Source organism: Mirounga angustirostris, unplaced genomic scaffold, assembly GCF_029215605.1.
Source record: "Mirounga angustirostris isolate CCGP_5_RB_7025 unplaced genomic scaffold, mMirAng1.0.hap1 SCAF_9, whole genome shotgun sequence".
Lineage (NCBI taxonomy): Eukaryota > Metazoa > Chordata > Mammalia > Carnivora > Phocidae > Mirounga > Mirounga angustirostris.
In genome coordinates, this window is record NW_026991717.1 from 48,938,402 (window position 1) to 48,965,997 (window position 27,596).

At 34.4% G+C, this 27,596-nt stretch overlaps 1 protein-coding gene across 7 annotated transcripts in view; it reads left to right on the forward strand.

Annotated features, from left to right (window-relative positions):
• The window catches only part of RFX7 (regulatory factor X7), a 140,406-nt gene that overhangs the window by 79,018 nt on the left and 33,792 nt on the right, over positions 1-27,596 (forward strand). For all 7 annotated transcript variants that reach the window (XM_064570421.1, XM_064570422.1, XM_045900023.3 and 4 more), the window contains 2 exons: positions 6,173-6,255; positions 7,671-7,793. In XM_064570421.1, coding sequence (XP_064426491.1) covers positions 6,173-6,255; positions 7,671-7,793 — 206 coding nt within the window. The remainder of the gene's footprint in view (positions 1-6,172; positions 6,256-7,670; positions 7,794-27,596) is intronic.

Sequence of the window (27,596 nt, forward strand, 5' to 3'; positions counted from 1 at the left end):
AACAAGAATCCCATAATAGATGTGGAATGAAAAATTAGAAGGGAACTGGTGAATTACTCAATATATTGGACAATTAGCTAACCTTGTGGGAAACTTCTAATCAGAGCCCCTGCTCTATAGAAAAATAAATTCCAGGGGAATTAAACACCTAAATGTGAAGAACAAAACTTTAAAAAGAAAACAAGGGGTACCTTTATGCATTGGGATAGGGAAGGATTTCAACACAAGACACAGAAAACGCAGATTAAAAATGAAAAGGTTCGGGCACCTGGGTGGCTCAGTTGGTTAAGCGACTGCCTTCGGCTCAGGTCATGATCCTGGAGTCCTGGGATCGAGTCCCGCATTGGGCTCCCTGCTCAGCGGGGAGTCTGCTTCTCCCTCTGACCCTCCCCCCTCTCGTGTGCTCTCTCTCTTTCTCTCTCTCAAATAAATAAATAAAATCTTAAAAAAAAAAAAAAGAAAGAAAAGGATATATTTGACTTCCTGGAAATTAAAAACGTCTCTGCATCAAAGACTCCAAAAGCAAAATGAAAAGATGAGCTACAACTAGGAGAATGTAATAGCAGCACGTATAGCCAATGGAGAATTAGTATATAGACTACATGATAAATACCCTCATTTTTAAATGTGTGGTTTCTTCAACAGTGTGGTTCTTTAGTTGAGATTCCCTGACTAGCAGTATCAGCATCAGTGGGAACGAACGTATTAGAAATCAGGATTCTCGGGCGCCTCGGTGGCTCAGTTGGTTAAGCAACTGCCTTCGGCTCAGGTCATGATCCTGGAGTCCCGGGATCGGGTCCCACATCAGGCTCCCTGCTGAGCAGGGAGTCTGCTTCTCCCTCTGACCCTCTTCCCTCTTGTGCTCTCTCTCTCATTCTCTCTCTCTCAAATAAATAAATAAAATCTAAAAAAAAAGAAAAAAGGAAATCAGGATTCTCTGGCCCCCACTCAAGATCCTACTGATTCAGAAACTCTGGAGGTTGGGTTTTGCAGTCTTTACCAGGCTCTCCAGGTGATTCTGATGTATGCTAAAATTTGATAGCCATTGTATTAAACTCAAATGATAAATAATATGAAAAAATATTCAGTCTTATCTTCAACCAGAAAATGTAAGACTGCGTAACATTTTTTCATACCCATAAGAGTAGCTAACATTTAAGTTTTAACTAGGATGTAGAAAAATTGTAGTTTTGCTTTTGGAAATATAAATTGGCATAATGGTTTCAGGGAGTAATTTGGAAATACCCAGTAAAGTTGAAGGTGTGCATCCTTGATGACCAGGTATTTCTACTTTTAAGTATTTACCGTAAAAAAAACTCTTGCACAAAGATACAGCAGTCAAAAATAAAGGATTTTTGTTGTAGCACTATTTGAAATAATGAAACTTTATGATAAACTGTCTATCAGTAAAGAATGAATAAGCTGGTTTTAATCTATGCAGCTGTTGTACAATGTTTAAAGTCAATGAATTTGCAAATATGGCCAGAAGTTAGCATCTTTTAAATATGAATAGTGGTGCATGTGTACCTGCTTCCTGTACTTTGTTTGAAATGCTTCATAATTTTAAATTTAAAAAATTAAATGGGATATTAAAATATTAAAAGGATCCTCACCTGGCTCTGTCTTATCTTTCAGGATTCTGTTTCAAAAGATTGAGTTTGGGGCGTCTGGGTGACTCAGTGGTTGAGTGGCTGGCTCTTGATTTCAGCTCAGGTCATGATCTCAGGGTCCTGGGATCCAGCCCCACATTGGGCTCCATGTGCTCACTGGGGAGTTTGCTTGAGGAGTCTCACTCTCCCTCCCTCTGCTCTTCCCCCCACTTCTGCTTGCGTGTGCGTGCTCTCTCTCAAATAAGTAAATAAATCTTTAAAAAAAATAAAAAGGTGATTGAATTTGGGCAAACTAGAATCTTCAGTCTAGTTGAGGGGGGAAGGTATAACTAGACACTGAAAATCATTTTTTGAACAGTAAATGCAAAAAACCCTCCAGCAAATGCAAGTTAATTGAATATAAATTCTTGAGTAATTGCTGTGGCCCAAAGTAGAGGGACATATAGGCATATTATAGTATCATGTGTCCAAAATTAATAGTGTTGAATTAGAGTAGGTTTTTTGGGGGTTTTAGTATTTGTTTTTCGTTTGTTTTGTTTTGTTTTTTAGCAGGGGGAGTGCAGAGGGAGAGAGAAAATCTTAAGCCGACTCCATGTCCCGTGCAGAGCCCCACACAGGGCTTGATCTCACAACTCTGAGATCATGACCTGAGCTGAAATCAAAAGTAGGACACTTATCCAACTAAGCCATCCAGGTGCCCGAAGTAGGGTTTTTTTGGTTTGTTTTTTTCTAGAAGTAAAAGTTAAGTGGAAGAGAATATGAAGGCTGTATATTCTAACCTTTTTTTTCTTTTTAGCTCATATTCCATTTTGATAAATAATATTCGTGGTTAATTTAATTTGAAATTTCACAGTAAGTTAAATACTATTCTAAAAATGATTGAATAAAAGATTTTGTGATAACAGAGAGGAATCCTTTTCCCCTCCTCACATTTTTATCTACATATGGAAAAGGGATCTTCAGTCCTCTCAGAAGTGCTAGAGGGAAAAGTCTAACTTGCTGTATTAATCAAGTTGGCTAGACTGTGCTGCCATAACAAAGTAAGCCTGAAGTACCAGTGGCATAACCACACAAATTTACTTTCATTCATATTATATGTAAAGCACAGATCATTGGAGGCCCTTGCTTCACATAGTCCCTTGAGAACCCCCATTGAGACACTGGTATTTATAGTTTCCCCAGTGAAATACATGACTCCTCAGGTGCACAAAGGGAGAAAGAAAATGGAGCATTGATTCTTAATTATGTTAACTGAGAAATGAAATATATCATTTGTGCTCCATTCATGGTCCTATACTAGCTGCAAAGGAAACTGAGAAATGTAGGTAAGCAAATGGAATATTGATGAGTGCTGTCTCTGTTCTGTGTTCTCTTTACCACTTTACTTGCACCTCATAGAAGGAATTAGATAGCTCCATGCTACTAGTTCGTGGTGTGAATGAATATTCTTTATCAGCCAAAACTTCAGAAGGGAAGAGGATTTTCAGTGGTAATACCAAACTCTACCTTGAGCCTCCAAAAGTAACTTGATTTTGCTTATCTTACATTACACCTTTTTTCCCCCTCTGGATCACATGATATCAAACTGAGTGCTGAATCTGATTGTTTGCTACAGGCTTTTCTGTTCAGGATGTGAAAGATCAAAGCACTAACTAGGTCACATGCAAAATTAAGTTTAAAGTGGTTTCTTGGAAAGTTTTTTGACATCTAAATCAAACTTTAGTTTAAAGATTTCCTTTTGTGTATCTTCTTACAAAGAGTTAAATGTATGAGAGAAAAGTCCTCATAAGTTTTCAGAAGAGATCTTTGGGGCACCTCGGTGGCTCAGTCAGTTAAGCATCCAACTCTTGATTTCTGCTCAGGTCATCATCTCAGGTTTGTGGGATCAAGCCCCATGTCAGGCTCTGTGCTGGGTGTGGAACCTGCTTGAGATTCTCTCCCTCTCCCTCCTGCCCCTTCTCTCTCCCTCTCTCTAAAAAAAAAGAGAGAGATCCGACCATAATAGTAGGAAATTATCACCTTAGTTCATTCAACTAACTAGGTAATATTTGAGGTTTCCCCTCAACTTGAAATCGGTTTCGATAACTTTGCTTTGAGAACTTAACTTCTTATATGGGTTTTTTTGTAACATAATCTACTTTGGATTTAATATCGTTAGGCATTGCTGAGATTAGGTAGGTGATGTTAATAATATTCAATAGAAAGTATTTTAGGAACTATATTTAAGATACATTCAAGTGGAGAAAGGTTGGAGGTAGGGAAACCGACTAGTGTTGTACTTTTTAGTGATTACGAATCTTTCTAAGTTCCTTAAGGGCAAGGACTATTGTGTTGTTCGTTTGTGTATTTCCAGTCTTTGTAGGTTCATTGTGAGTTAGTAATTATTGCAAATCATTTGTGGCAGGAAATAAAATTAATGAATAAATAAGTGAGTAAATGAATTATCCTTTACTGTAAAAGAAAGACAGCTAAACACCTAGACTTATATAGTGACAAGGAAAACAAAGAGCCTGGAGGAATACGGGTAAAGAGTTAAGAGGGCTAAATAAAGTGGAATGTATGATGAGGAACAAAATTAAGCATATTCTAAAACAATACTGGGGAACTGGAGAAAAGAAGGTGTTAAGTAACTGTTGGGGGAAAAAAACGTCTATGTGTGTTTTGTTTTTCTTAGGAGAGTTATACAAGATATTGCTGATAAATCTATTCGGTATTAGAGTGAAAACTAATTGGAAAAAGACCGCATAGACAGTGAAATGAAAAAAAGAAAGTAGATTTGGGAGTTATTTACATGTAATTGATAGATTAAATCACTTTGTGTATGAATTCTAGGATTAAATTGTTTTATAGATGAATTTTGGTGAGAGTAAGAATAGGCTAAGTTATATTGTTTTAAACTTTTTTAAAAATTGGATCTGTGTTTAAGCTGTGTTTTATTATGTAAGAATAAATTCTGCTACCAGGAATGCCAATAATTTGTCTACATTTTCAATTGCAATGGAGTTTTGCTTGAATTAGGCTGCCAGAATTTCACTATGATCTTTTTACTGTAACAGGGTTTGTGGCACATTTAAAGCTACTTTGTGGCAAACAGAGCTGGGAAAGAAAGCTATATACAGTCCTCTGTGTAGCAGAAATTATTTTAAAGGATGGGTTTAGAGACAAAAGGATGTAGTTGCAGAATAGCTATAGAGAATCTTACGAGTAGGTCCTCCAAATAGCAGCCACTGCTGCAACTCTACAAATAATTACATCTGCATTGTGTAGAAAGGGTTGTTGGTAGTACTTCAATATTTTTAAACCTCAGTTCTATCCCCATGTGACAATAGCATCATCAATCATGTGTTCTAGGTTTTTGAGAATTAGAAAAGGATCATAGAAGTCATCGTATCCATTTTACAGTTGTAAGGAAAATTTGCCAGAGAACCAAAGCTTCATAGCCAGTTAAATGGTTAGGCTAAGTCTAACTAATGAATATTCTTTTTACTTCTAGTCTATACTTTTCCTATAATCCTGTCAGTCTTCCTTCTTTAAATGTGATTAAAACTGAGAAATTTTTGTCTAAGCATTGATTTTATTTATATCTAGAATATAAGAATTAAAAGGAAAGTACCATTTTTTTTCTTTTAGTAACTTTTTATGTGAAGTATATTTATCAAACAACTATTATTTTACTGATGAGGAAAAAAGCCTAAATTTTTTCTTTGGCAGGTGATTCATTCCATCTGGTTTAAATTTAGACAGTCAGTATTTTTTAACTATTATTTTTTATTGAAACATAGTTGACACACAATGTTGCATTAGTTTCAGGTGTATGACAGTGATTCAACAAGTTTCTACATTATGCTGTGCTCACAAGTGTAGCTACCATTTGTCACCATACATTGCTATTAAAATGTCATTGACTATATTTTCTATTGCTGTACATTTCATCCCTATGACTTATTCATTCCATAACTGGAAGCCTGTATCTTCCGCTCCCCCACCCATTTTGCCTATCCCCCATCTCCTCCCTTCTAGCAGCCACCAGTTTGTTCTCTGTATTTATGGGTCTGTTTCTGCTCTTTTTGTTTGTTTTATTTTTTAGATTCCACATATGAGTGAGATCACATGGTTTTGTCTTTCTCTGACTTATTTCACTTAGCTTAATACCTTCTAGGTCCATCGATGTCCTTGCAAATAGCAAGATCTCATTCCTTTTTATAGCTGTGTAATATCCCATTGTATATCTGTACCACATCTTTTTTATCCATTCATCTGTCACTGGACACTTAGGTTGCTTCCATATCTTGGCTCTTATAAATAATGCTGCAGTAACCATAGGGATGCATATATCTTTTTGAATTTATGGTTTCATTTTCTTTGGGTAAATACCCAGTAGTGGAATTACTAGATCATATGGTATTTCTGTTTTTAATTTTTTGAGAAACCGCCATAGTGTATTCCACAATGGCTGCATGAATTTACATTCCTACCAACAGTACACAGGTGTTAGTAAATTTTTTTGAGGGATAAACAAGTGTTTTAAAAATGATGTTTTCCTTTTCATCTGTTGTAACCAGAAAGAAGTTGAGAATTTTACAGACCTAGAGAAACTCTACCTCTACCTTCAGCTGCCTTCTGGTCTCAGCAATGGAGAGAAAAGGTATATCTCTTCTTGCTTTTGCCTTAATTACAGTGTTAATAGGACATCCCTAAGGTGTGTGTGGGGTGTGTGTCATGGTTGTTATTGTTGTGTACTATTCCTAAAATCATCAGAAAACAGAATGGCAAAACAATAGATCTTTTAATCTTTGATCATATTTGATTAAGTGTTTACTTATAGTTTTTACTGATTCATTTATGCTTCTGGATAAATGCTATGAAATGCAATTTGGGTTATGTTTTTTAAACAAATCAATATATTTATGCAGTGTGAGGGATTGTAAAAATTAGAAAAGCAAAAAATAGATACATATTGTAAGCACTGAAGTTAAAGGAGTTTTTTTAGTTACTGCTAGGTGAATAGATGACAATATAAAAAAGAAAAAGTTAAATTGCATATATGGAACATGAATTTATTATAAATGTAAGATACTTTAAGTGTGTTTGGGAATATTGCTGTATTTTCATTACTAAAAATATTTAATAGTATCATGTAGAAAATAGAGAAGTTGTTAGCTCATGTATTCTATTAGAAGTTTCATTACCCTTCTTAGTATTTCTCAAAGTTCATTTCATTCATGTAAGTTATACTTAAAATTCTGTTACTTTAAAATTGTGTATGAAAAGAAATGGCATGAAAAATCTGTTGCTTTTACCTCTTCTCCCTCAAACCAAATTTTATAACCATTTTAATCATTTTTTTGTCCTAGAAACTCGCTCACTATCTTCCTTGGAATTAAATAAATTATTGTTATAGTTAGCTGAGATGAATGTCAGAATCAGTAGAGGATCTTCCCTCATGTTATCTTGGGTGTCCATTTTATGGGTTTAGTTTATATTTAAATGATGCTGCCATATAGTAAAAACTTAGGATGTTTAGTAGAAGTATTGGCATGGGGAGGGGAGCCAGTTACAGGAAGGACTGTAGGAGGAGATTTGTCCTCTCATGATCTCTCTGGTGTGAATTGCATTCTGGAGCATGGAGTGCTTAATAAGATTTCAGGGTAGTTACTTGAAAACATGCTAATAAGCAAATAGAAAATATTTTTTCCACAACTTAAAAGTTTGATGATTTGGTAAGTTTAGGCAAATGAACAGGCAAGTAAGTGAACAAATACCCACTTCGAGGTCATTTTCACCAAAACAGATACCTTATGTTGTCAGTGTAGAGCCCATCAGGAGGGATGGAACAGGGCAATAACTTCAGTCAGTCACTAGCTATGGAAAATGGCTCACAACCACAGGTGGACTATTTGCATATAGATAACTGGGCATCTACTATATGGCTTGAGTTTGATTTGGTCATTTATAGTGTGTTTACACACAATTCTTTAATGGAACTTATAGGCCTGGCTCAAAAATTATCAATTAATTGCTGTCTGGTTCAGCTAAAACACGTTTTTGTTTTACAATCAGTGATCAGAATGCCGTGTCATCTAGTCGGGCACAGCAAATGCATGCCTTTTCCTGGATTCGAAATACCCTAGAAGAACATCCTGAGACTTCATTGCCCAAACAGGAAGTCTATGATGAGTACAAGTAAGTATCATGTGCATATATTAGGCATGCTGATGTGTTAAAGAGCTTAAGTACTATAGTTGGCTGTAGTGATTTGTTTATCATTGGTGAATATCACGCTAGTATATGGGATTTTGACTTAGAGATTTCTAAGGTTCTTTCCATCTCTAAGCTTCTCTGTTAGCATGTATCGTAAAGGACAGGATTATTGAGTAGAAGGTTTTCTCTAGAGTTCTTCTGGATGATAGGAGGGATGTTTGAGGGTAGAAATAATGGTATAGGATTGCTGAATGAAAGGGTTCCTATAGAGTTCTTAAGGATGAAAGGAAGGGTGTGTCTGGGGTTAGAAGAACAGTGGAAGGCAATAAATAAATCAGTGTGTAAGGGAAAACTAAAACATGTTTTTTATTTAGACTTCTTAAAGGCCTTTTTCATATGCCCAAAACTTTTCTAATGCTTCTCTATACCAACCAAAAAAAAAAAAAAAACCTAAGTTTCTAGAGTATTGTGAATTACTTATTCATGAATGCAGGAGTTCAGTGGCTTATACATATTAGACATTCAAATAATGTCATTTGTACAGATAATTTATTTAAATACAGGAAACATAAATATAGAGACTAATGGGCCTTTCTGGATAAAGAAAATTTAGTAGTTGCTAAGTCTAGTTTTATTTAACATTTTTATAATTGATGTGGAAGACGGAATTTATTCTGACAGAGTAAATAAAACCAAAATTTTCAGAGTATTTAGATGTCAAACCAACAAGCATTCGTGTGTTGTACTTATACAATTTGAAAGAAAAGTGTCAAATAAATGCTTTGTTAACCAGTGTAAAATGATGCAAAGGCACACTATACTTACTGAGATTTTGGTTATCTAGAAAGAAAACTTCTACCTTCATTCAAAATTGTGATTCCCTCACCTTAAGGAACATAATGGAGCTGGAGAAAGTCTAGAGAAAAATGTCTGAAATGATCAAGGGAACAAAGTTAAACTGAAGAGCTTTAGATTTTTTTCTCTTTAAGAAAATTAAAGCTAAGAGTGTGTGTGACCCAAGTCTATAAAGTTCATTCTCTTAATTTATAACCATCTGTTGAATACCTGCTATGTGCCAGACCCTGTCTTAAGTTCTGAGGATATAATGAATAAGACACAGCCCCTCCCATTCATGAAAAATATGTATGTATTAATTTTTCACACAGATAACCCTGTAAAACTACAAAGAAGCAAATATTCATTAATTAAAAGGGTGTTAATATCAGTAAACTCTGGACTGAGTATCAACAGGATAGATTCTGTCATTAAATTTGTAACCTAGACAGGTGTTTTAACCATTCTTTTTGTCAGACGCATTATCTATAAAGTGAGGCAGTTGAAGAAGTATGAGGTTTCTTACAGCTTTAAAATTCTAAAAGTCGTCTCAAGTAGGAAATGTTGAGGAACCAGTTATCCAGAGATGCCTTGCTAGTTTCCCAGAAGGCAAATTGGACAAAATAATATATGACATTTTCATAATGAATTAATAAGAAGAGTCAAGATACATATTTTTTGAAAAGACCTCTTTCCACTGTAGAACCCTTTCCTGTGTTGTCATTGGGGACAGCACCCTAACTTTGTGGAAGTGTGATTCTGACCCAGGAAAGCAGTCCTTATGTTCTGAAAGGTTTCCTGCCTTTGACAAAGAATTGTTATATTTTTCTATGAAATCATTTTCTGAGATTCCCATAAGCCCTCATCATTCTTTTCATTATGAAAAGTTACAGGTTTTTCCTAAACAAAAGAGAAATAAAGCACTCCCTCATTTTGTGGAGGCAGTGGGAGCTTCAATTTTGAGTAATTAATTTGGAGTTGTAGTGGGGAGCAGCACAGATAAAAGGCAGGGACTTTGACTAGAGTTGAAAGGGGAAGTAGTAGGTAAGGGAAATTTTTTATAATAACGTGACAAAGAAATATCCGTTCTGTTCATGGAATGTGAAAGAACTGTGCTAATGATTATGCCTCTCTTTATAGTCAGTATAGTACTATACCTCAGTCTGGGTATCTTAGTTCAAAAACCGTTTCACTAAGAATATACTTGATTTTCTGTTACATTCCCTACAGGGTTTCCGCATAGTAGACACTAATTTAATATTAAGAGTGATTAGAAGGGTCTCTGATCCCTGACACTGATAATAAAATTTCAGTGTTTTTTAAGACTTAAGTCTTTTAGTGCACTCCTGTCCCCATTGTATAGATGAAAACAGTGAAACCCAGGGAGGTTAGGTGACTCTCCCCCTGTCACAAAACTAGTTAGGGGCCAATATAGGGCTAGAACTCAGATTCCATGAGTGTTTCATAATGGGTGAGAAGGCAAATTTGTTAAATTTGAGTGATAGCATACTGCGTGGGTAGAAAAGCTTGGTCAAGTAGTTAGAAATAAAGTTAGCTATGGCTTCCACTTAGGCTGAATAAGTAAGCTGCTCAAAATATGACTTCATATACATACAATTAGTATACATGCGTATAAATAATACAGCAGGGATAAGACACCCACAGTAACATGTATTAGCATGACATGGGCTAAGAAGAAAGTATATTTGTGTGTCCACATCATCATTGCATGTGGGAGCTCCGAATTCAAATTTTTCTTTCATTTGATTATGCATTGCCTAAAACCATAATTTGCCCTGTGGGTTCAAATAACTTGAGAGGTGAAAAATGTAGGGCTATAGACAGGCAAGAAGTAGATCAAAGTATCAGGAAATAGCTAGTTAAAAGTTTTTTAATTATTTTGTGTTATCTAAAGAAAGCAAAATGAAGTGTAAGTACAAGAGTTTTAAATCACAGAAGAGACTTCAGTTAGACACAAAATAACATTCTTCTCCATAAAGATTTTTAGAGAAATTTTGCTCTTTCCTAATGGCCTTTTAGACTAGTCATCTTCCTATTTGGAGTACCTTAATGAGGTTTCCTGCATAAAAACTTAACATAGAATGACGAGTCTTAAATTGATTCTATTTTAAATACTCACTGAAAAAATGTTATTAATATGAAATATACCTTTATTTTAAGCTATTCTATTGCATTTAGACCCTTGTATAATTTATTGCAATGATGTTCAGATGTACTTTTTGTGAAATTAATCCCTTTCACAGTCATTAAAGTCAAAATCCCTTTGAGAGAAAAAATGAAGATATAATCTAAGACAGCATTGACTGGCTTAACTCTATTTTCATACTAAATTAAGATACTAATAGGAACAGAAAGCTTTAAGGGGCTTTCAGCATGCAAAAAGTTTAATTTACAAATGATCCTGAACTTTTGTATTTGTTGAAACTTTTGAATTCTGATAATCTTGTGTTTATGAAAATGATCAATAATGTGTTTATATTATTTTTGAATTACAAAAGTAATATGTATTCATTACAATTTTGGGAAAGAGTTATTAATGTATTAAAAAAAAAAACTAGTACCAGTAAATCTTAACTACCTAAAAAGAACCACTTTGGTTTATTTCTTTTTATTTTTTCCTAATGCCTTCTTTTTTTTGTATATGTTCTTGTTATTGTTTAACCAAATTTGGCCCCGCTGTTTACACAATTCTTGAAGGGGGAACAGTGACAAATAACACTGCAGCGAACATTCTTGATGATATAATTTAGTATATATTATCAAAATTGAGGTTGCTGGTTTATGGACCTTTATATATTAAGGATATTAACTATTAAAATGTAAATGTTTTTTTAAGACTACTGTGTATTGTTTTAATCTCTTTATAAGTAGTCTGATTTAGCCACTTTCTTTACAGCTTGCAGCACTGCTATTATGCTTAGAAATAACTTCACCATGCCACTAGCAGCTGAATACCTGTCTATTTTTCCTAGATTTTTTTAAAGATATTTCTTATTTCACTCTTCATATATAATCCTTTAGTCTTGGTGAATGCCATTAGATAAGGCACTAATTTCAGTTTTTTTCTGAATATTACTAATTATCCCAGCCTCATTTTTTGAATAATTTTTTTTCTCTTAACACACTAATCTGAAATACAACTTTTAACTTTACTTAAAGCCCTTTTAGACTCAGTTTTTTTCCTTGATATTTTCTGTCCTTATTCCAGTACCATACCATTTTCAATATTTTAACTATTAACTATTTAAAAAACTCGTAGGACCAGACTCCCCTTACTATGCTATCCCTCTTTTTAAAAAATTTCCTTGGTTTTATTTTCAGACCAGTTAATGTTTCTCATATGAAGTTTGGGATCACTTTTCTAATTTTAAAAAAGGAAACCTCAAAGGAATTTTGATTCAAAATGCATTAAATGTGAAATCTTCTATTAGAAAAATTAATTTCAGAGCTAGAAGTATGTGTCTTAATTTACGTCTTTCTCATGCCCTTCAGTGAAGTTTCAGTTTTTTCCCTTCAATTAAGTCCACTTGTTTTTCTTATTAAGTTTTTTCCTTGGTAATTTTTTTTTGTTATTTATATTAAAAATATTTTTTCTATTGCTTTACTATTGATTTGTTTACGTTTATAGGATATCTATAGACTTCTGTTCTATTTATGTTGTACATTTTATATTTACTGAATTTTTCAGTTACTTTTGACTCGAGTAAAATTTATTCTGTATATCTTCCTCACTCTATTTTATTACATTTAATAGATTTTCCTTCTGATTTTAAATAATAACAATGATAGGCATCATTTCCTCTTATAGTTTTTTGATGTTAAGGATGTATCATTTATAGTTGACAAGACTTTATTTGCTATTTTATGAGAAATGGATATTGAAATTTATCAAACGCTTTTGGGCATTTATTGAGATTATTATGAAGTGCTTTTTTCTTTCACCTATTGATGTGATATATAAAGATATTACCTAACATATAAACCCTTCTTTTAGTTCTAGAATGAATGTTCTCTTCATATCAAGATGTGTAATCTTTCAGTGTACGGTTGATCTCTGTTTTCAAGAAAAGTATATTATTTAGGATCTTTGCATCTATATTTGTGAGTGAATATTTTGGTCTGTAATTTTCTTTTTTTGTGCTATCTTTGTCAGGTTTTGATATCAGGGTTAGGCCAGCTTCGTAAATGAATTGGAACTCTTTCCCTAAATTTCTGTGCTCTGGAACAGTTTATATAGCATGGGACTTATTTGTTCTTGAAAGTTTTAAAGAACTCAACCATAAAACCATCTAGGCCTGGAGCCTTTGTTGGAGGTAATTCTTTGACAATTTTTTTGTGGTTTTTTTCTGGTTAGGTTTTTACTTCGTCAAATTTAGTAATTTGTTTTTCCTTGAATTCATTCAGATTTTCAAATGTATCAGCATAGCATTACATATATTATTCTATCCTAAATTGAGTTATCTTCTATATCTCTTATATCTATTTTCATATTTCTGGTTTTATACATTTGAATTTTCCTCTTTTTTTTCAAATTATACTTAGCTGTAGTTTATTTCTGTTGGTTTTCTTTTAGAAAAAAAATGAAGCTAAGATTGATATATCAGGGTGTTTGGTTTTTGGTTTTTGATGGGTGGTTTTTTTTTTTTCCCTGTTTTCTTACTTATTAGGTGCCTTTCTTTTCCTTCTCCTGATTTTCTTGGGATTTTTTTCTTACTCTGTAAATGGAATTCTTTGTTTTCATTCTTTTCCTATTTAAGATATGAACATTTATATCTATGAGTTTGCCTCTGATTATGGTTTTGGCTGTATCCCTTAGGTATGGATATGATTTGTTAAAATTATCCTTATGTTCTAATAGTGTGATATTATAGCTCTAATTTCTTCTTTGACTCAAAATTTTTAACTTTTTTTTTAACTTTTCATGTGCTTGAGAGAGTTCTTTCATTTTCTTTTGTTTTGCATTTGATTAATTTGTAATTTCATTATATTGTGATCAGAGAATGAAGCTCAATTTCTGAATTTTTATACTTGTTGAGGTCTATTTTCAGTCTAACAAATTATCAGTTTTTAGAAATACTTCTGGACATTCTCTTTATATCACACTGTGTATTCACTGTATATTGATATGTGCTAAATCCACTTTTCTGTATTTTTCAAATCCTTCAAATTCTGCGAAATCCTTTTTTTTCTGTTTAATCAGTTGAAGATGAGTAGTATGTTAATCTCTTACAAAAGTGACATTTCTCACAGTTCCTCTTAGTGTTTTTAATGGGTTTTGTTTTATAGATCTCTGGGCTGTTTGACACAAGATAAAAGGTTCATGATTTTTATCTTTGTGATAGTTTTTACCTGTTGTCAACAAAAAAAATGATCCTGTGTCATATTGAGTGTATCTTGTGTTAAATTCTCCTTTGGTATGAATATTTTTGACCCATTCTGGATATCTGTCTAATACATATATTTGCCCTTTTTTTTTTTTTTTAACCATTTGTGTCATTTTGTGTAGGCTGTTTTACATTATGTTTCTAAAGTTGTAAATCTAAAGTTGTGCCTGGTCTTGAAATCTGACCAAAGAAGAAGCTGGTGGAATGAACCAATCTAGAAAGTCTGGTGTTGCTAGAAACACTTAGCAGCAGCGATAGTAGCAGCTGCAGCTGCTGCTGTTCTTTCCTGTTTTCTGGGAAAGAAACATAGGCATTAATCTTAAATGGATTTCTTATTAAATAATATATGGCCTGTTTTGGCAGTCCTCAAAATCTCTTTGCTTTCATTCTGGGTAGAATCACAAACTTTCGGATTTGTAAACTTCACAACTTTGGCTGCAGTGTTTTCTGGTACACACATGTTCTCTCCAAATCCCTCTAAGAAACTCTCTTTAATATTTTAAGGAATATGATTGCATTAATTTTTTTATATAGCCATTCTGTGTATAGACATTATTTTTATATGTATGATACTTTGGTGCTTACCAGCTAAGTTTGTGATTCCTGTTCTATTAACTAATAATGTAAATGAAACTTTTAGGACAACCTTGAAGGCAGAAATAGATTCTAGGAACACTTGTTTTAAGAGTGTTAAGATAGGGGCACCTGGGTGGCTCAGTCAAGGTCAAGTTTCTGCCTTCGGCTCAGGTCATGATCCCAGGGTCCTGGGATCGAGCCCCTCATCGGGCTCCTTGCTCAGCGGGAAGCCTGCTTCTCCTTCTGCCTGTGTCTCCCTCTGCTTGTGCTCTCTCTCTCTCTCCCTCTCTCTCTCTGACAAATAAATAAATAAAATCTTTTTTAAAAAAAGTGTTAAGATAGTGAATACTTCATAAGTTAAATGATATATGAATGTTTTACACCTGTCTAAAATCTAGGTTAAACCTAAGCATATATGCATGATTTATAAATTTATTAAGTATATATTAATGTTATAACATCTATATAAAATAAGTAGAAGCAAATATTATCCATCCCTCCCTTTAAGGGTGACTCAAAGAAATGAAATAACTAGGCAAATCTGAACCCAGGTTTTGTTACTTCAAGGCTGGGCTCTTTTTGCACTAATCCGTATTACCTCTAGAAACTTATCCAGATGCTATTCTTTTTTTTATTATTATTCAATTGGAAGGTCTCATATGATATCCTTTAAATTATCTTTTTTTAAATTTTATTATGTTATGTTAATCACCATACATTACATCATTGCGTTCCATGATTCATTGTTTGCATATAACACCCAGTGCTCTGTTCAGTACATGCCCTCTTTAATATCCATCACCAGGCTAACCCATCCCCCCACCCCCTCCCCTCTAGAACCCTCAGTTTGTTTCTCAGAGTCCATAGTCTCTCATGGTTCATCTCCCCCTCCGATTTCCCCCCTTCATTTTTCCCTTCCTACTATCTTCTTTTTTTAACATATAATGTATTATTTGTTTCAGAGGTACAGGTCTGTGATTCAACAGTCTTACACAATTCACAGCGCTCACCATAGCACATACCCTCCCCAATGTCCATCACCCAGCCACCCCATCCCTCCCACCCCCCACCACTCCAGCAACCCTCAGTTTGTTTCCTGAGATTAAGAATTTCTCAGATGCTATTCTTTTTAAAATTAAAATTTTTGGAGTAGCATTTGCCATGCCTTAATTATATTTTAGATATTTTTAACTGATTAGAAATAAACTAAAGCATAAAAGTGATCAATTTCAACATTACTTTTTGTATTTGACAGTTAAATGTGGATATTAAATATTTCTTAAGATATAAATTGGTTTAAGATTTCTGCCATTGGAATTTATTCTAACAGTGTCTGAATTGTTACCCTAAATACTTTGTGTAGTGTTTAAATTACTGCTTTTCAGATAAGATTCTTTTTTTCACACTTGCTTGGTGTGGTCTATTTCATAGAAGTTTTTATCCCAGTTTCTTTTTTCTCTGTTTCCGTGACTTGACTCTCAAGGGGATAATTAAATCATCTCTTTTTCCTCACATTCTCTATGTTTCTGGCCAGTTGTACTTTCACAGATTCCTCATTTACTGTTTTAACATCTCAACTCTTTAGTAGTAGAAAAAGCATAAATTAAATAATAGAAGAGTGGCAGAATAGAGCTACAATGGTGATATTATATCGGAAGGAACTGGTTCTCTTTTATGACACAGTTGTAGAAAGGTTGACTGACTTTTCCAAATCGCACTCACTGTACTAAATACATTGTAATTATAACTGGAAGTACAAACCAAGTCTAACCAAGTCTCCTAATTGAAAATCAGAGTCTTTTCCACTACCCCCGCCCATAAAAACTGTATGCCTATGAGCCCAGTCGTTATATATTTTGAATCTTTCGTTATCAGTTTGTCACTACTCTTATTACCTTAACTTTTTTATCTGTCCCTAGCATGATTTGTGGCAATTGGTAGGTATTTAGTACTTTTCTTTTAACTAAGGCAATTAAGACTTCAGCATTACCACTCGCAAGGACAAAGAGATCATGGAAGAAATTAGTAGTGCTTTATTGCAATCAACAAATTAAATTATTTTAAAGTAAATTTATTTGAGTGCATTAATTTACCAAGCATCATGATACATAGTCCCTACTCTGAAATAGGAGAAACAGATCACTAAATAAACTGGACAGAAAGTTTCCAGATCAATCTGATGGAGTGAGGGCCAGCATCACACAAGAGGTGGCATGTGTAAAATCGTAAAATTTAAGTTTACCAAGCAGACTAGGGATTCAGAAGGGCATTCTAAGTGGAAGGTGTAATACTAAATGCAAATAGCTCTGGCTTATAGTCAGAGTTCAAGAGAAGATATCAGAGACCAGGCCAAGAAAATTAGACTTATTTCCATGTGTAGGTCTTGGAGAGTTATTGAAAATTTAAACAATAGAACAGTATCTCAGAAAGTAACAATATCTCAGAAAGTGATAAGGATAGGGAGAAAACTGGTATTTAGGGGTTAGGCAGAAGAACATGAGCCCTCCAAATACGGACAAGAATTTAAAACAGAAATAAGAAAGCATGTTATAATCTGAGAAAAGAGATTATTTTGAGGAGTTCACTCCACAGTCTTCAGTGCCTCAGACAGCTCAAGTAAAAGGAAGACAAGAGAAAGATCCATGTCATATGTCAGTTAATAGGCCACTGGGATCTATTGTCAGAGCAGTCTGCATATTGTATTGAGGAATGAAGCCTGATTGCAGTGCTCTGAAAGGTAAATAGGTGTGAGTGCAGACAGGTGTATTAAGGGATGGAGAACGAAAAAGTAGGAGTTGAGGGGGAGGAAGTAAGAACAGATTTTTTTTTTTAGCCTTATCCAATAAGGATTAAATTCATTTGTATATAACAGAACATCCAATGAACAGTAGTTTCAACAAGAAGAAAGAATTCAGTTTTCCTTTCAGCAGCTCTGTGATATTAGCAGGAAACCCAGGCTCCTTCTAAATCCCCACACTACCACCTAGAAGCCTTAGCCTGGTTTTACTTGTTGCCATCTAAAATGAGCTACTGTGGAGGTACTAATCTAAAAAATAAAATAAAATAAAATGAGCTACTGTGGCTGATAGGAAAAGTAAGTGACTTACAATTCAGGTGCATTAAGGAAGGAAGGGAGAAAAAGGTTGAAAATCATTGATTTAGGATACTTATTTAAAGTTAATCATCCTGTCATATTCTGCTATTTTTCAATTTAAATTGCCATTTAAATAATAATGTTTGTTTCCTCTTTCCAAATAGACAAGGTCCTTTTTTTAAACCTTACATTAAGCCTTGCTTATAATAAAACCACAATATTTTATTTTTTTAAATTTGTGGTAAAATACATAAAATTTGCCATCTTAACCATTTTTAAGTGTGTAGTTCAGTAGTGTTAGGTACATTGACATTGTGTTACCACACCACCACTCATCCACAGAACTCTTGTCTTTGTGCAAAACTGAAACTCTGTACCCATTCTCATTTCCCTCTGCCCTAGGAAACCACCATGCTATCCATCTCTGTCTCATGAATTTGACTACTTTAGCAACCTCATATAAGTGGAACCATGCAGTATTTGCCCTTCTGTGACTAGCTTATCAATATTCTCAAGGTTCATTCATTATAGCATGTGTCAGAATATTCCATTGTATGTATATGCCACATTTTGTTTATCCATTCTTCCATTCATGGATACTTAAGTTGCTTCCTTTTGGCTATTGTGAACAATGCTGCTATGCACGTGGGTGTGCAAATATATTTTCATGATATGCTTTCAGTTATTTGGGGTATGTGCCCAAAAATTAAATCGATGGATCATACGGTAATTCTGTTTTTAATTTTTTGAAGAATCACCATACTGTTTTTCATAATGGCTACACCATTTTATATCCTCACCAGCAGCGCACAAGATTCTTCACGTCCTCATCAGCGCTTGTTATTTTGTAGGTTTTTGATAATGACCATTTTGATGGGTGTGAGGTGGTATCTCATTCTGGTTTGATTTGTATTTCCTGATTGGTTAGTGGTATTGAGTATGTTTTGTGCTTAGTGGCCATTTGTACATATTTGGAGAAATGTATTCAAGCTTGCTGCCCATTTTTTAATTATGTTGTTTGTTTTTAATGTCATTGAGTTGTAGGAGTTCTTTTTATGTCCTGGATATTAACACCTTATAAGATACTCTAATTGATTTGTTATTAATTCTATAATAATATACAAATTTATGCTCAGTATAACAAACTGAGTCTAAAAGTATAGCATCAAATAAAAATCATTCTTTACTCTCTCCTTCATCCCACTACCGTCCTGAGATTATAATATTCCCAATAGCTTTATTTTTCCATGTTTTTTTTTTTTTTAAGATTTATTTATTTACTTAGAGAGCGTGCGTGCTTGTGCTTGTGAGTGGGGGGAGGAGCAGAGGGAGAAAATCCTCAGGCAAACTCCCGCCAAGCACAGAGCCCCCTGTGGGGCTTGATCCCACAACATGACCTGAGCTGAAACCAAGAGTCTGATGCGATGGAGCCATCCAGGTGTCCCGTCTGTCTATATTTCTGTGTATAGAGGTTATGTCAATTATTCCTAAATTTTATTTTTTTAAAATTCAAATTAAACCATACCATACATATAGATCTGACTTTTATCACTAAGCAATATGTCCCAGGTAGCTTTTCTTGTCCATATATAGAGAGCTATTTCACTTTCACATATGTATTTCATAATACAAATGTTCTGTGACGTGTGTGTTTTTCAAGCTCTCTATTTACGAACATTTTTCTATGATTAAAATAATACTGTACTCAACAACCTTGAATTATATATCTTTGTACTTGTATAAAAGTAACACTGAAGTATGGACTACTTAGAAGTGAAATTGTTGAATAAAAAGCTATAGTTTTATCAATTTTTTTTTTTTGAGAGAGAGCATGCATGTGCACACACTGCTTGGGGGAGGGGTGCAGAGGGAGAAAGAGAATCTTAAGCAGGCTCCACGCCCAGCATGGAGCCCATCTCCATGCTCAGTATGATGACCCTGAGATCATGACCTGAGCTGAAATCAAGAGTCAGATGCTCAACTGACTGAGCCACCCATGTGCCCCTATAGTTTTATCAATTTTAATTTAATTTTTGAATAATTACTATATTCATGTGATTGTAAGTCAAAAGGTATAAAAGATGTATAGGGAAGAAATTGCGTCTCACCTTTGCCTCTCAGCCACCCATTTTCTGACCCCATAGGCAACAATTCCAATTAGTTTCTTTTGTATCATTCCAGGCAATATGTTGTAATAGTATACAAGTAAGCACTATTAGATACTTTTGTTTCCCATTTTTTTACAAAAATGATGGCATACTATCTACCTGGTTTTGTGCTTTGCATTTGCTTACCCAGCAACATATCCTGAGACCTTTCTATAACAGAGCATGAATTATTATGTTAACATAGAATTACACCGAAATAATTATAATTATGTAATTATAATTATTAATCATGAATGGCTGCATTTTAGTCTGTCCTATGAATTATTATGCATTTAGACCACAATTGATGAACATCTAGGTTGTTTCTAGCCTTTTGGTAACACTAACAATGCTGTTAGGAATAAACATGGTATATCAGTGAGATAAATTTGAATATGTGAAATTACTAAGGATTTGTGCATTTTTAATTTGGATAAAAGTTACCCAATGCATAGAGATGTGAAATTTTTTGTTTTTATTTATTTTTTATTTATTTTATTTATATATTTATTATCCTGTATTATCTCTGCTTCTTCTGAGGGTTTTTTTTTTTTTTTGTAAGTTTGGGTTTTTTTTAAATCTTCATGTTGGAGAAATGTTGGACACATTTCTTCAATGTGTCTGGTGGTCTTTTTGTTATCTGTTCATATTTTTAAATGACAGGTTAAGTTCCATGTATAGCCAGAGCTTATCTGCTGTTGGGCTTGACTTTTAGGTGAGCAAGCTTTATATTGAGAGATTTCTAGATGTCTCTGGGTCCTCCAGGGATCATTCAGTTCTTCAGAAGGATTCCTCTAAACTTCTGTTTGGGGAGCACACACTGGCTGCTGTTAGCAGTTCTGGGCCCTGGACCCTAGATAGGAAAGGGGGAAATGGACTCTTCTGTTGGTAGACTTTTAACACATCTGCACACTCAATGTATTCCCTCTTCCCCTCCCCACAACCACCCCAACTGGCTTTAGATTTCCACCTCACTTTTGCTGTCTCTGACTTCCACCCACTCCTTTAAAATTTCTCCGAAGTATTAAGTTATCTGCCTGAGGAATTGATTTCTGGCTGCAGTTTCTCTGTGCCTTGAGGAATTAGGGAGGAAGGGCTATTGTCTCCTTATATTAAGTTTTCTTTCTTTTTTTTTTTTATGCATGTGATCTCTCCATCACATTTAGACAGAATCCTTCTTTATTTATTTTGGCATTTGGCAGTGCAACACAGCATAAGATTATGTAACTATCTCAAGTTTTCTTGTCTTTCAGATTTGTCTTGCAGACTGATCTTAACTCCGCATAGTAACCTAGCATCTAGTAGACATTTGAACAGTTTCATTGAATATCCTGACAGCCTAAGGCAGAGTAACTTTTAGATCTCTGAGGCAGTTCTGTTAACAGACATGGGCCCTACAGTAAAGTTCTCTTCCTCACCTCTTATTTGTTCTGTAGCTCACGGTATTCTGTCTTCACAAAACTTTTATAGGCAGAGATCATTAAGTTCTTTAATAATTCAGGTCAGTGAATTTGATGACATAATATAGTAAAAGCATTTTAAATGTATGCTTAAGAATCTTTTTTTTTTTTTAAAGATTTTATTTATTTATTTGACAGTGAGAGACACAGTGAGAGAGGGAACACAAGCAGGGGGAGTGGGAGAGGGAGAAGCAGGCCTCCCGCAGAGCGAGGAGCCCGATGCGGGGCTCGATCCCAGGACCCTGGGATCATGACCTGAGCCGAAGGCAGACGCTTAACTACTGAGCCACCCAGGCACCCCTATGCTTAACAATCTTGTTAACTTTATTAGTTGCATGTTTATATGCATTTCTCCCACAACTCATGGGAAGAAATTATTTCTTCAACGAGTGAAGAAAACAAAACCCCTGCATATCTTTAGAAACATATTCCTAATTTACTTTACCTCCGGTACCCCTCCCTCAAACACTATTGAATTTCTAAATACTAGGTTAAAAAATGAGTTAGGATGGCGGCGCCTGGGTGGCTCAGTCGTTAAGCGTCTGCCTTCGGTTCAGGTCATGATCCCAGGGTCCTGGGATCGAGCCCCACATCGGGCTCCCTGCTCCGCAGGAAGCCTGCTTCCCCCTCTCTCACTCCCCCTGCTTGTATTCCCTCTCTCTCTCTCTCTCTCTCTCTCTCTGCCAAATAAATAAATAAATAATCTTAAAAAAAAAAATAAGTTAGGATGTGGTGCCTGGGTGGCTCAGTCAGTTAAGCATCTGACTCTTGGTCTCGGCTCAGGTCATGATCTCAGAGTCATGAGGTTGAGCCCCGCATCGGCTCCACGTTCAGCGTGGAGTCTGCTCAAGATTCTCTCTCCCTCTCCTTCCTCCTTTGCCCCTCCTCCTGCTCTCTCTCTCTAAAATAAATAAATAAAAATAAAAATTGAGTTAGGTGTATTGGTTTAAAATTTGTTGACTAAAACTAAATGAGTTTATAACAAGTTCTTAGTTCTTCCCTGAGTATGCTGCTTCATCTAGTAGCCAGACTGGAGATGACCAGGGGATACCTATTAATGCACCTGTACTCTGCAGAGTTCATAGATATCCTGCAAAGGAGAGAGAAATTATGTAGATAAAATTGTCACTTTAATGTAGTTGATCTCAACCTTAGCTAAAAATTGGAATTACCCGGGGAGCTTTCAAAACAAGTCTGTTTCCCACCCCCTCACTCCAGATACTCTGATTTAATTTTTGTGGGATGCAGCTGGGCATTAGGAGTTTTAAAAGCTCACCAAGTGTTTTACCATGAAACCAAGGTTGACACCTATTTCCTCAGAGTATTGGTTCCCAACTGAATGTGGTTTTGCCCCACAAGGGATATTTAGCAATGTCTGGAGACATTTTTGGTTGTCACAATTGGAGTTTATTGCATGCGTCTATTACAGGGTGGAGACCAAGTGCTGCTTAACATCCCACAAAGCACGGGACAGTTCCCCACAACCAAGAACTATCCAGCCCCAAATGTCAGTAGTGTTGCTGTTGAGAAACCTGCTTCATACAATGCTGTAGCTAATTACCATTTTATTGGAGCTCTTACTGCATCTATGAATTTGATTGTTCAAGCCAGATATTCTGTATTCTCTAGTGACTCTAGTCTGGCCTCTTGGAGTGTGTGTCTGTGTGTCTGTGTGTCTGTGTGTGGTGTGTGTAAGATATAAATATACATATTGGTAATAGCAGTATCATCGGTATTTTAAGTCTCTTTAAAACCTTGAATGTCCTTAAGTTTTCCTTGGTATTTATTAATTGTGTGACTGATAGACTAGCATTAAAAAAGCACTTAATGTGCTAATACATTAGATGCTCTTATAAAGTCAGTTAACTAAATTAGCCATGTAATTGTAACATAATGGTAATAATCAAGAATCTTCATATTTATTTCATTGCATGTTAAATGGCCTCTTTTTATCAAATAGCTGTTTTGATGGTTGGAAATGAAATTTTGAAAAAATCATTGTTCAAAATTTAATTAATGTATTAAATTATCTATGAATTTTTATTTATTGCTGCCTAACTTCAGAAAATTTGGTGAGAAGGGGCGTTTGGGGTGGCTCATTCAGTTAAGCTGCTGACTCTCGATTTCGGCTCAGGTCACAATCTCAGAGTCCTGGTGTATGTGAGGCCTGCACTCAGCAAGGAGTCTGCTTGAGGATTCTCGCTCTCCCTCTGCCCCTCCCCCTGCTTGTGTATTTTCTCTCCCCCCCTTTCTAAAATAAATAAATCTTTAAAAATAAAAATGAAAAGAAAATTTGGTGAGAAGCAATGCTAATGGTAAATTAAATTCTAACAGCTTAAGAAAAATGCCCTCTGTTGTTTTTGCCTGTCTAATTAAGCTCTGTAATGATACGTGTGGATAAGAGGAAGAAAGATGCTGACAAGATCAAACTCATTTAACTGGGTAGCTCTAACTTGGGCTATTCCTGACTTGGAGTTTCTCTTCCCTGCCCCCACTATTCCTATATGCCTAGTAAGTTTTTGCAGTTAAAATAAAAATAGTCTAAGAAATTACATAGGCGCTGTTTCAACATTTTTATTTTACTCTTTTAGATTTGCTGTTATATTTAGGTTATATTATTATGTTTAGATTGAAGGGTAAAGGGAACTCCAACCTTTCAAAAGCCTTTAACAAGGTAGTGTGCTTGGATTTATTTTTTTTTATTTATTTATTTATTTATTTATTTATTTATTTATTTATTTATTTATTTTTACTGGATCACTTTACTAAGTGATAGGGAAATTAAAATGAGGATTAAAAAAAATACATGTTTAAAGGAGAAGTGGATACAGCAAGGTAGTCCTCCATGGACCATGGAAAAGGAGAGGCAGATTAGACTGAGCTCTATTAAGTCAAGAATGCCAACAGTGAATTAACTATAGAAACAAAAATCTTAAGCCATTTTGGTTGGCAAAAAAAAAAAAAAAATCACATAAGCCGTTGGAATTAGGAAAATTCACTGTGGGCAAATATGAATGTATATTTAAGAAAATAAGCTGTATTACAGGTTAGAAAGTTTTCAGCTACCATTTATATTCTGGGAAGAGCAGCTCAGTGTTGTGCCATGGCAAAAAGATCAACCGTAGTGGATACAATCAGGAAAACACAAAATTAGCAAACTAACATTTCACCATCTTATCAAACCATATTGCTGCCAGGTAATGCAGTCTGAACTTTGCCAAGTAGACTCTGCAAGACCTTAACAAATTCCTAGTTTGGGGAATATCATTACTCTTTTAGATGTCTTCACTCTGTTCATTACTATCATCATCTACTTTGAAGAATAGCTTTGTTTTCAAGGCAGTTTCTCCAACATCCTACTATAAAAAATTTCAAACATAACAGAAATGTTGAAAGAATAATATAAGAATATCCAGATATTCACCTAAACTTAAGCTTTTTTCCTATACCATATGAAAGTAAGTTGTGGATATGATACATTTAAGGATAAGGACAATTACTTATAACCATAATATTTTTATCGTATCTAAGAAAATTAATGGTTCTACATTCCATCTATTCTCTGGTTTGGAGCTATTTTTAACATAGAAAAACATTTTTGTCATTTTTGGAGACTGCATTATATCTTAATGATTTGAAAACAGTGAAACCTTACTGAGATGCAAATGTGATTGGCTAGCTCATATCCCAACAAATGAGTCACTTCCACTTCTATCTTAAAGCATATGATGCAGATTTATGTAGCAGCAAAAAATCTCAATTTACTGCATGTCGTAGATTAAGAAAATTATTCACAGATGGACGAAATTATAAATTTTTGTTTAGCTTTTTAGATTTTATCTTTTGAGATATAAATCACATATTATAAAATACAGTGTTTTAAAATTGTACAATTCAGTGGTTTTTAGTATATTTACAAAGTCGTGCATCAGTCACCAGTAATGCCAGAATATTTTCGTTACTTCCCCAAATTCCATATCCATTAGCAGTCATTCCATTCTTCCTTCCTCCCAGGACGTAGCAACAAATTACCACTTTATGGCTGTATGAATTTGCCTGTTCTGACATTTTGTATAAATGGGACTGTACATTATATGGCCTTTCCTATCTGGCTTCTTTCACTTAACAAAATGTTTTCACAGTTTATCTATGTTATATTATATATCAGTACTTCTTGCCTTTATAACCAGATAATATTCCATTGTGTGAATATACCACATTTTCTTTATCCACTCATCAGTTGATGAACATTTGTGTTGTTTCCACTTTTTGGTATTATAAATAATGCTGCTCTGAAGTTTTTCTGCTTACAAAGTCTCTAGGGTTTTGTATGGGCATGTGTTTTCATTTCTCATGGGCATATACTTAGGAGTTGAATTGCTGAATCAAATGATAACTCTATGTTTTAAGTTTTTGAGGAATTACCAAACTGTTTTTGAAAAATGGCAGCACCATTTTACATTCCCACCAACAACATATGAGGGTTGCATTTCTCCACATTCTTACAAACACTTGTCCATAGTTTTTTTATGATAGCCATTCTAATGCATGTGATGTAATAGCTCATGGTTTTGATTTGTATTTTCCTCGTGACTGATGATGATGAGTATCTTTTCGTGTGCTTATTGGGCATTTCTATACTTTCTGTGGAGAAAATATTCATTCTCTTTCTGTGGAGAAATAATCATTGCTCTGAGAAATACTCTTACCATTTTTAATTGTTTTTCTTTATTGTTATGTTTTCTCTATATATTCTGGATACTAGATACTTATTAGATATATTATGATTTGTAAATATTCTCCCATCTGTGGGTTGTCTTCATTTTTTTGATAGTATCCTCAAATGAACAAGTTTTTAATTTTTATTAAATCCAATTTATTTTTTCTTTGGTTACTTGTGCTTTTAGGTATTGTATCTAAAGAACTATTGCCTAATCAGAGGTCATGCAGATGTGTACTGTTTCCTTCTAAGAGTTTTAATAGTTTTAGCTCATACTTTTGGATCTTTGCATTTTGAGTTAATTTTTGTACACAGTGTGACATAGGTACCCAAATTCATTCTATTGCCCATGGATACCCAATTGTCCCAGCATCATTTGTCAAAAAGACTATTTCTTCCCCATTGAATGGTCTTGGCACCCTTGTGAAAAATCAGTTGACCGTAGATATATGGGCTTACTTCTAGACTCTGAATTCTGTTCCATTGTTCTATATACCTTTCTTTATGCTACTCTTAATTAATTGAACTTTGTAGTAAGTTTTGAAATTAGGAAGTGTGAGTCTTCCAAATTCATTCTATTTACAGATTATTTTGACTCCTCTAGGTCCTTTGAATTTCCATGTGAATTTTAGCATCAGCTTGTCAATGTCTATAAAGGACAGAAGTTGGAATTTTCATGAAGATGGCATTGCAGCTGTACATCAATTCAGAAGTATTGCCATCTTAACAGTGTTACTTTTTTAATCCTTCAACATGGGATATATATCCATTTACTTAAGTCTTTAATTTTTTTCAAGGATGTTTTATAGTTCTTATGTATACACCTTTTATTAAGTTTATTCCTAAGGTGTTTTTTTTTACAATATTGTGAATGGAGTTACTTTTTAAATTTCATTTTTGATTGTTGCTAGTGTATAGGAATAAGAGTAATTTTTATATATTGATCTAATATCCTTCAGTCTTGCTGAACTAGTTATCTCTATGATAATTTTTTAGTACATTCCTTAGGATTTTCTATATATAATATTGTGTCATCTGAGAATAGAGTTAGCTTTACCTCATTCTTATCTGGCTTTTATTCCATTTTCTTGCCTAATTGCCCTGGCTGGAATCTCTAATACAGTGTTGAATAGAAATGGTGAGAGTAGACATCCTTCTCTTCTGCCCAGTTTGAAGAGGGAAGATTTCAGTGTTCCACCATTAAGTATGATGTTAGCAGTGGGTTTTCCACTAGATGATCTTTATCAAGTTGAGGAACTTACATTCTGTTACCACATTGTTGGATGTTGAGGTTTGTCAAATGGTTTTTCTGCATCTGTTGAGGTGATCATATCAGATTTTTTTTCCTTATGCAATTAATACAGTGTATTACATTATTGATTTAATTTTTGTATGTTGAACCCATCTTGTAGTCCTAGGATAAATCACACTTGGTTATGGTGTATAGTCTTCTAAATATGATGATAGATTCAGTTTGCTAGTACTTTGTTAAAGATTTTTGTATCTGTATTCATAAGGGATCTAGGTCTTTATTTTTATTTCTTGTGAT